The following is a 10809-nucleotide window of genomic DNA, read 5'->3' as shown; positions in this document are numbered from 1 at the left end:
ATCCCTAGAGTCTTGCAATCTCAAAACTAATACTCAAACTCTCAATCTGTTTGATTAAAAAAAGTTTAATGAGCTGTAAAATAAATACACTTCTATTAAATATTAAATAAATTATTTACAATTTGAAAAAATACTTTTTCTCTCCATGCATCTTTATGTACAGAAATAAGGCTTAGCATAAAAAGTGACAATTGAAAGTTTAAAACCATCAGAACAAAAAGTTCTGTTTTCTTATGATCCACTGAAAAGAGAAACCAACGCATCACTCCTGGTTGTGACTTGGTAGTGACTCCGATCAGATACCCTGTTCAAAAATAAAGTAAAGTGTTAGGGGGGAAAAGGGCTCAATCCCAACAAAGCTTTAACAAAGTGCCAAAGAATCAGAATTTCTATCCATTTTTTTGTTCTAGAATGTCATGAAAAATGCTACAAGCATTTCAGAGACAAACTATTGCTTTGACTGGAATCCCTCTCTCACGTCTCCTTTGGTTACATACCTACTTAGGGAGAAGACTGCATTTGCTTAAACCTGTTGCATCAAATTCTGCTTAACAAAAAGCAACCACAGTCATGATAAATGGTTTCCCTAACCAAATCTATGCAGTGGACATAATTAAAAACAAAGATTAAATGGCTCGGTGTATTTATGTTATACAGTTAATTTAAGATAATTAGTACCAAGGGCATAATAATAGTAGCTACCAGTTAATAGGCAGCCACTATGTGCCAGCACAGCATATTCCTTCTCCTAAAACCATCTGGGACCTACTTAGGGGGAGGTAGAAGAGGGTAAAGGGGGGACAAATGGTTATGGAAGAAGACTTGACTTAGGGTGGTGAACTCACAATACAATATACAGATGAATGTATTATAGAATTGCACAACTGAAACCATTATAATCTTATTAACCAACGTGACCCCAATAAATTCAATAAAATTTTAAAAAATAAAATTAAAAAACAAATTTCAATTGCACTAAATAATAAAAAAATCCACCTTTATTTATGTTGGTGGTTTTAGCATCAGCACATTAAGCCCATAAATTAATAAGTTTTCATGCAATAAGTACAGAGGATAGCATTGGCATGGATAATTACCTATTTCATGAGTTACTATGCTAGTTCTGTAATAGTCTCACAAGGTCATACCTACACTTAACCGATGCTTAATGTAGTGGTTGCCCATCTATAGTGTTAATTTAAAGTGGAAATACTGACTTAGTCAATTTGGGATTTGGCTTAGGAATATGCATATTTAATACATATCTCAAGTAATTCTTAAACCCACTGAAGGAAGAAAATCAGTGACTTAAGGATATGACACCTTTCCTGAATGTCTGAGGGAATAGAGTTCCTTCTTCTGACTGACCTTGAGCTCTTTGCCTCCTTTTCTTCCTCTAGAAGTTTGCTTCATTAGCTGTTCACTTTGTTATCAAATATCTCTCTCCATATCTTCATACCCTCTCCCTACCAACACGCTCAACTCATTCTTTTTACAAAAAATTAAAGATAAAGCTGCAATATATACTCTAACCAAGATCCTTCAAATTTGTACCCCCTCCTCTCTTTCATTAAAGGGATATTCAACCTGACGGTACCTCACATTTGTAAAGAGAGCACTCTGACTTTGGCTCCCCATTATGTGAGCTCAACCTGTCATTTCAACCTAATCTCCCCCAACACCCATTTGAACTAAGCTATTTGTCACAAGTTTCTAAAACAATCTAGTGCATCTCAGTATTAATCTTGCTCTCCTCTCATAATTGCTTGTCCCAATTTCATTAGTACTTTAAGGCTCACTCAATGCTACCTTATATGTCCACCCTCTCCTGCTCTCTACCTGCATCCTAGTGGATCCCTTCTAGCTTTCGTTGGAAACCCCTCATATTCCATTGGTTCCTTTCTTTTCCTTTTTTTTTTTAATCCTCACCTGAGGACATTTTTTTTTCCATTTTTTGTACAGATAGAGTGGGAGGGAGAGAGAGGAAGAGAGAGAGAGAAAGAGAGAAAAACATCGATGTGAAAGGGACACATCGAGTAGCTGCCACCCATACGACCAACCAGGGCCGGGGACAAACTGCAACCGAAGTACGTGCCCTTAGAGGGAACCTAACCGGGGTCTCTCCGGACCACAGGCCGACGCTCTAACCGCTGAGCCAAACCGGCAGGGTGGTTCCTTTCTTTTTAACAATTAATTTATTGAGGTGACAGTGGTCAACAAAATTAGATAGGTTTCAAGTGTACAATTCTATGATATAGCATCTGTATATTACATTGTGTGCCACCACCCAAAGTCAAGTCTTCTTCCTTCACCATATAGTTGATCCCCTTAACTCTCTGTTACCCTCCATGTCCCTTCCCTCTGGTAACCACCATACTGTTGTCTGTGTCTATGAGATTTTGTTCATTTGTTTTTCTCATTTGTTCATTTGTTGCTTTCAGTTTTGTATCCCACATATGAGTGAAATCGTACAGTTTTGGACTTTTTCTGTCTGAATTAGTTCACTTAGCATGATATTCTCAGGTTCCAAAGAAAATGTGGTACATACATACAATGGAATACTACTTAGCCATAAGATAAAATACTGTCATTTGCAACAACCATTGGTTACCCTATTTTCTATCTACTAAACACTAAGTTCTTTGAGAGGAGGATCTATGTCTCCCTCATTTTCAAATCCTTTATAATACTAAGGACAGAGTTCTTTCTCAATATTGAACTCCATCTCACGCTCAAAAAATAACACTTCAATGTAACCAATGTTAACAGTGTACCTACAATTAAGAACACTTACTTTCCTTGTTTTTTTTTAAATAGATGCTATATTTTTCAAAATTATAGTATGTGATCTAAAAATATCTTTTAAAACACAAACCTGTAACATCATCTTCATTTATGCTATGGCATGTGCATTTCCATTTTCTTGTCGAAGTTTCTTTTGCTCTTCAGCTTCTCCTTCATATTCCCTGAAGTATCGTTTTCGAAGCCTTCAGAAAACAAAATATTCTACTGTCATCAAAGTTTTGTTTATCCATATATTAATTGGGATTTTCATGAGTGCAGAGAATTTCTTTTTGTGAGTACCTATAGACCATTACACATTACACTAAACCAATGTTCTTTTCAATAGGATATGTATGGTGACTTTATGTAATCATATTTCCAAAGTACTGACATTTAAATAAATGTGCCTTGAGATGCAAACTTTTTGAAAGCATGGCACACATAAATATGTATTTTTATTTTTCAAAACACAGCACAGTTGCCATGCACAAGTGGAGGAAGAAGATAGTACAGTTTTACCAGAGAAAGACTTTATGCTTAAACAAACTAATTTAAATGATTAGAATTTTTTAAAGCAGGCTTACAAAACAAGTTGGGTTTTATTTATTTTGAAATATTCTATGTATTTCTACTTTCTATTAAAAGACTGAATGGTTTAAAAATGTCTTGGTGCTGTAGTCTACTTTTAGTCAATCTTTAATTCACCCACCAAATTTTATTATTTAAAATCATAAGATCCTTTCCTATGATGTTTAGGAAAAAATTCACTACAATATGAGAAGATAGCAATTGAGGCTTAGGCTAGTGTTTGTTATGTGTCTCAAATACAAGGAGAATATGGGAGAAAAGAAAAATAGTCACGGCTTAGTTTTAAGAGTGCTAACATGATAAAGTTTTTTCATGTTTTCCAAAAGATTATTAAATATTTCAATTTGAATAATTACAGTCTTAAATAATTACTTCAAACCATCTTCTTTAACTGGCAACTTTTTTTTTCTTCTATCCTTCTATGTTAAATAATAATAGTTTGTGTGAAGGTATCATTCCTAAACACATCTGCCTATCTAAGCTTGAGGTATTAAGAGATCAAAATCATTTCTGGGGTGTGCAAAACAAATTTAAGCCACAGATCAAACTTTATGTGCATCATAAAACAGTTTTTTTATGTACCATTTTATCATTATCTGGTCTGCATTTAAAATAATAGTAAACAATGGTCGAAGATAACCCCTTGTTTCCTGAGTGGTGGATCATGTACACAATCAAGTTGTTAAAGTAATTTACTAAAACCTAAAATTAGAATAATGAGGCTATTGCTTTTCCCAAGCTCTAGTAGCAATGAGTCATTATAGAGCCATTCACACCCTCCCCCAGCTTCCTTAATTCACTGACTTCTGTTTGACAGACAATGCCATTTTGACATACCCACCAGTGTCCACAAGCTGGAACAGTCTAGTTCTAACCTTCATTGGTCATAAAGTGAAGCATGAGATCTGTTACTGTGAGCACAGGGAAGATACTGCAGGAGTGAGACAGTAATAGGCTTGTCCCTGCTTCCTACGCCATGCCCTCGTACCACATGCAGGAAATGTTGTGTGTTTTTAATCACTGAGTTCCCATATTGCATTTGACAGTAACAAAAGAGGCATAAGCTCTAAGTAAATTAGGGCCATGATATGAAATTCCTAATTCAGAATTTTGCATTCTAATAAAAAGAGGTATCTTTCCGGGCTCTGATTTTAAAACTCTTTGTGATTTTTGTACCAAAGCAGTATCTCTGACAATCTACTATGAACCAGACATTAATTACATTCTGGGAGGCTTGCTTAAGCTTAAGATATTCATAGTAGATACCAACACTCTGAAATTTGAAAGTAGCCATTAGTAGAAATATGACATAAAACAAAATCATCAATTTTTAAGTTAAAAAATTTATAGATTTTATGAAAAAGGCCTTTAAGTTTCTATGGTGGTTAAAGTAATATAAATTTGGACCATATTCTGTGATGTTTGTCAATCAAAAGTAAAGATCACGTGCCACCAATAGAATAATCTATTTGAAATATGATAGTATATTGTGATTAAAAATATTGAAATTAACCCAACATTATTTTATGAGGAATTTCTACGTTATGCCATACTTACTGGATTGCAATAACAGCAGCAATGACCGCAAAGCTCACGGCGAAGACAAAGGCAGTTATAGCTGCTAATGTAATTTTTGATAAATCACCATCAACCATGCTGTGAGTCTTCATGGATTTTTCCCCACACCGTTCACCAAAGTAATCCTGATGACATCTGCAAATAATCACATTCCAAAATTATAATGTGTAAAAACATTCTATATATTTTAGTCTTACTTTCTAGGTCATAACCATTTAATTCTAATACTAGAAAAATAAGTCATGCCTTGTGTTTGTATTTCAAAATCATGAGACAAAGAATGCATCTGAGCCAAAGATCTATTCGTATAAGAACAAGTTGAGATTAGTTTGGGTGTTATTCTAGGAAGACACACCTTTTCATTCTTTGTGCTCCTTTTATGACCAGCTGATGAATTCAGTGATTGTTTGCAGCTAATATATTCCACTATCATTTCATATGCTAGCAATTTTGGGGGGAAAGGATGATAGAACAACATTATGTGAAAAGTACCTTTAGGTCCATTTTTTACAACAGAGATTTTGTTGTAAAATCTCTGTTATAAAATGATGGTTTATAACCAGGGGTCAGTCAACTACAGCTCATGGGTCAAATCTGGCCATTTGTCTGTTTTTTTACAGTGTGCAAGCCAAAAATTGGTTTTTACATCTTTAAGTGGTTACTCTTTTAAAAATATTTTTTATTGATTGTTAGAGAGAGGAAGGGAGAGGAATAGAGAGGGCAGGAAGGAGGAAGGGAGGGAGGGAGAAAGAGAAACATCAGTAGAAGAGAAAAACATCAATTGGTCATCTAACCTGTAACCTGGGCATGTGACCTGACCAAGAATCAAACTGGCAACCTTTCAATGCATGAGACATTGCCCAACCAATCAAACCATACCGCCCAGGGTGAAGTGGTTACTTTTTAATTTATTATATAAGTACATACATAATCTTGACCCAGGGAGCCTAAAATATTTAATATCTGGTTTTTAAGAAAAGGTTTATAGACTCTTGGTTTATACATTGCAAATATAAATGATTTTCTGCAGCTAGGAGTTTCAGACATGGCATTAGAAATACAGAATTCTACACAATTTAGGAAAACTTACTTGCATGTTGCTGTTTTCAGGTGCTCTATATATTTACATTCTCCATGGATGCAGAAATTTTGAAATTTTGTATCACATGGATTTTTCTTTCTGTTTTTTCTATTTTTTCTATTTTTGTGTCCTTTTTTCTTTCTTTTGGGTTTATCTGTAGTATTTTCACTTTCTGTTTTGTTTTCCTTGGGCTTAACTACCTGTTCAACTAAAAGAAAAGATTGACATGTCATTTTTAATATCATTTTGAAGACATGAGCGAAAGAAATCCTAGCAGTGAGAGGTCATAGGAATAACAACCACATTTGTCTCATTATTTAACACAATTCATACACAATAATAGGGCAAAGAGAACATATGTATTGTGTGGCACTTATAAATCTGAACCCATTATTTTATTAGCTTAGAAACACTTTGAATTTGTACCAGTATTACTATTATTGATAATATGAGTTACCTGTCTAAGAAAATCCATGAAATAGTTTAAACAGTTTTCAAATTTTTAGTACATACCAAGTTCTTGGTAATGAATATTAATTAAATTAAACCCAAATCACAGTTGAATGTACTGTTATCCAGATAACTCCCCTGGGACATGCAGCTAGAAAACAGCAGTGCTGGGACATTAAATCCTGTTATTTTCTCATTCCACAATGTTTTCTCTTGGAAATGGTCAATGCCAGTGATTAAAGTGAGACATAAATGTATTTGTGGATTTTATTTACTCATATTGGCCTAGTGCTCACTATCATAATTGGAAATTAGTGCATATTACCTGAGGGTAGAAAAAACTGAAACTTATACATTAGAGTTAATCAATTTTCTCCAACTCCCAGATTACAATGGACTATAATTAATGGATACCTTCCATGGGATTCATCTCTGTGGTCAATCTATTTGAAAAAAAAGAATAGGAGTCCAGATATATTTGTACTTAATGCTTCTTCAGATCCACAGAAATGTTTGTTCAGTGTTATAGTTATACAGGGTATAATTTAGCCACATGCTAAATATAGGAAACAGGAATTCTCTTGTTAGAGCTGTGCGATTTTGTTATACTAATCCCTCAATAGGTTTATCTGAGCAGGTATTTAGCAAACAGAGCTTAGTGAAAAGAGTCAAATATATGTCATAATTCCATTAGTCATAATGGTCCTGTAGTATCCGCTAAATAGAAAACAACAGAAACAGAGGGAAGGGTATCAAGATAGAACCCTGTGATTAAAGAAACAACAAATAAATATTATCAATATTTTAGCAGGTTATTATAACATTCATAATAGTCAAACTAGGAGCAATGTTTAATAGGTAGTTATGCAATTTTTATGCATAAACTTTCTTCTGATGATAAAGTATGACAAGTTAGAATAAGTCCTCCAATAGGTAGATTTTAAAAGGCTATTATTGCATTTTATCATGCATATTACAAATTTTAGACAGACACAAATAGTCACTATTCTGAAGTGCTACAGTAGACATTAACCCCTTGGGTTTAATAGCCTTTTGAAGGAGTACAACCAACATTTCACTCTATCACACAATGCATTGCAATGTTAACCACCAGCCATTTTCACCACTGACAATTTATTTGGCCCTTTGAAATGTTAACAACTTGGTAACACGTCTAAGAGAACAGTTTCTAGAATCTTAGTGATTTAATATCATTACTCCGAAATAAGAATTATAAATGGATCCCTTCCCACCATACATCAAAGTAAAAGTTCAAGAGAGTAAAGTGAAGTGTTCACTCAGCTTTTCCCACCTGTCACTTAAGCAGGTCACTGTCCCTACGGTATCACCTGCCCTCTCTCACCAGTTTTGGGAGCCAATGCAGGGGAAAAAGTCAGGGAAACTAAGGTCAGGAGAGAAAGGGCCTTATGTCCTGCCTCCACAGTGGATGATACTAGGATATTCATTTATTTTTATTTTTAGTGTTTGTTTTTTTTTTTGTTGTTGTTGTTGTTGTTAATCCTCACCCATGGATTTTTTCCATTGATTTTTAGATAGAATAGAAAGGAAGGAGGAGGGAGAGAGGGAGAGAGAAACATTAATGTGAAAGAGACACATTGATTGGTTGCCTCCCACATGGCCAAGCCAGGAATCAAACCAGCAACCCAGGTACATGCTTGATGGGTATTGAACCTGAGACCTTTTGGTCCCTGGCCAATGCTCTAACAGCTGAGCCAAACTGACCAGGGCTATAGTAGGATATTTATATCTGATGTACTGATGACCTTGTTTTCCCTCAAACTCCAAAGTAATATGAGGGTAATGAAAAATACATACCTCTTACTTTGGTACTATCATTTTAAACAAATGTTCTTTTTTAAAGGTCAGATAACACCAAAAGAGAAGAAAATCATGAGTCACTGTTATTGAGCTGACAAATGGGATTTGGAGTTAAAATGTGATTTTTAACAATATAAAATGTTTGCATATTTGTTCTTTGATATTTCCAGAAGATGTTATTATTATTACCAGTTTCTCAACACCTAGTACTTAAGGTTAAAGTCCAATTGCTCCTTTCCCATTTCTTCCTCTGTTCCCTCACTTGTGTTAAAAAGCAGTTATTCAGGGAAATATGGTGGTGGGAGTGGATACAGAAGCTGAGATGCAGAGTGGATAAAACTGGCTGGTGTCTGTGTCTGTCTCTCAGAATGGGGGTCATGAGGCACAGTGGGAAAGAGCACAGTATCTGGCATCAGACTGACTGGAGTTCTCATTCTGGCTCATCTGTTTGCTCGCTGTGGAATCTTGGGCAGAACACTGAACCTTTTCAAGCTTCAATGATCACATTAGACTTAAGAGACATAAAGCATTCATTAGAGGTGCTAACCTATAGGATGAGCCCACATATAGTTCTTTGCATCTCAGTTTGTAGCTTACCTAGCAGGCTATACAACAAATATGCATACATACCAGAAAGCCACTGGAAGATCTGGGGAACATGTTTTCATTTAAATTGGCTTTGCTTATATAAACACATACCCCATAGGCTACATTTTCACCATATCCCCTACTCACCTCTGACTGAATCATCTACGATATAGCCAGATATTTGTGATTCAATGTCATACTCTTCTGCATAGTCATAGTCAATTTCTGAGGACAGTTCGCTATCGGAAGGCATCTCATTCACAAGGGAAATCGCACTTCCTAAAGACATCTCACTTCTTGAGGTGACCTCAAATTCATCAGCATCGTGATCCCCAGAAAATGGTTCTCCTTTCCCAGAGGAAGTGTCATTGCCAGCCGATCCTGCAGCATACTGGGCTGTGGAGAAGGAGCAAGGGAAGGAAAGGTGACGCAGAATGCCTTTCTCACCAGTCGGCTGCGGTCAGGAGAAATGCTGAGCTTCTGATATCAAAGCAGTTATCACACATGTACAATTGTGACTGAGTCACTTATGAAAGCAACTTCCCGTTTTGCCAACAAGCAAACTCAGCTGTTCCAATTACAGAGCTTCTTTCATCAAGGTTTATTTTCCACAGATAGTCTACATTGATTTACGCATCAAAAGCAAAGCAAAACAAAACCAAAAAAATGCCAAATAACTCTAATATTGGTATTTACTTAACAGGTGTTGTCTAAATATTCCCACCTCTTCACAGACCAAATGCATTTGTGTTGCTAGAACAAACGACACCTGTCCCATTATATCTAGAACCACAGACAGGTTCTAGATATAAATATCAGATTTCTTTAACACGTGCTCACGTTTAGAAAGGACTATGTATACATAAAATGGAAAAAGTAATATAAAAGGTAATTGATAATGATTCTTACTGTCATTGTTTCATTATTATTGTTCTTAATTGAGGAAAAACTGGGAACTAGTCAGGTGCCCCTGCTTTATCTTTTTTATTTATTTTTTTAACTAATTAATTTATTTTTGTTACAGATATTTCTCCCCCCCTCCCCCCAGCCACCCTCCTCCCCATATCTTTTAGATCTCAATAAAACAGTGGTGCTAACTTCAACCTGGGATGACTCGAGGTCCTCTAGGAATGTAGGCACAAAATCACTAGACAGAGGAGAATTTAAGAGAAGGCAGCACTCCTGGGTCCAGGCCTTAGAGACAGAACCGCGCAGCCCACGTCACCCCTCTGCACCTCGGTGCCTCTACTGTCAAGGGTTTGGATCACAGGATCTCTAAGGTTTCCTCCAGCTAAACTGGAGTAAAAGTAGGGGTTTCTCTGGCACCCTCTTTCTGCCCTGGACCAGCGGGGACACCTGCCGGCTTTTCTTTTCCTCCCAGGGAGTTACTCTAGGGAGGCAGCTACCGTGAACACCTCCTGCGGGACAGAGTGTTTTGGAGAAGTTGCCGCAAAACTCGAGAGGGGCCGCTGCTGCGCGCGGCGGGAGAAGCGCCGGCAGGTCGCAGGCGGGGCGTCCTCACCTGAGCCGAGGAGCAGGAGCGACAGCACCACGGGCGCCGGCGGCAGCAGCGGGGCTCTCATTGGTCCCTCGGCGCGGCGGCGGCGCGGTCTCTGGGGCAACCCGGCCGGGAGCTGCGGGCTGGGGGACGTGGCGGAAGACGCCGGGGACCAGGAGTGAGCGGCCGTGCTCGCCAGCCCGGTGGGGCTGGGGCGCTGCACGGGGAGCTCGCCCGGGTTCTCTGGGCTCCGACTGGGGCGCAGGCACAAGGTGCGCGAACATACCGGAGGCGCGGCGCTCACCTGCCGCTTTATAGGGCGGGCGGGGACGCGGGCATCGCCCGTGACGTCACGGCCGCCTCCGTGGGTGAAGGCGGCCGCCGCCCCAGGAGAGATTACTGC

General features: G+C 37.6%; 1 protein-coding gene across 1 annotated transcript; it reads right to left on the bottom strand.

Annotated features, from left to right (window-relative positions):
• Window positions 1–245: 245 nt before the first annotated feature.
• AREG (amphiregulin) lies at window positions 246–10491 on the bottom strand. Its single transcript, XM_036247356.1, has 6 exons — window positions 10431–10491; window positions 9056–9304; window positions 6041–6239; window positions 4930–5085; window positions 2876–2987; window positions 246–304 (listed from the first exon to the last, which is right to left on the bottom strand). The coding sequence occupies exons 1-5, from the start codon at window positions 10489–10491 to the stop codon at window positions 2894–2896; spliced, it is 759 nt and encodes a 252-aa protein (XP_036103249.1). The 3' UTR covers window positions 246–304; window positions 2876–2893.
• Between the last annotated feature and the right edge of the window lie 318 nt (window positions 10492–10809).

The sequence above is a fragment of the Molossus molossus genome, unplaced genomic scaffold (genome assembly GCF_014108415.1).
Source record: "Molossus molossus isolate mMolMol1 unplaced genomic scaffold, mMolMol1.p scaffold_m16_p_1, whole genome shotgun sequence".
NCBI lineage: Eukaryota > Metazoa > Chordata > Mammalia > Chiroptera > Molossidae > Molossus > Molossus molossus.
This window is presented reverse-complemented; position numbering and strand designations above follow the sequence as displayed.

What these genes read in the sequence shown, in the direction of transcription:
- AREG (XM_036247356.1), bottom strand. Translation starts at nt 10,491, where the DNA reads ATGAGAGCCCCGCTGCTGCCGCCGGCGCCCGTGGTGCTGTCGCTCCTG. An exon ending in CTGAAAACAGCAACATGCAA is followed by an intron (nt 5,086 to 6,040) that starts GTAAGTTTTCCT and finishes GATTATTTGCAG; the next exon opens with ATGTCATCAGGATTACTTTG. An exon ending in GCTGCTGTTATTGCAATCCA is followed by an intron (nt 2,988 to 4,929) that starts GTAAGTATGGCA and finishes TGTTTTCTGAAG; the next exon opens with GCTTCGAAAACGATACTTCA.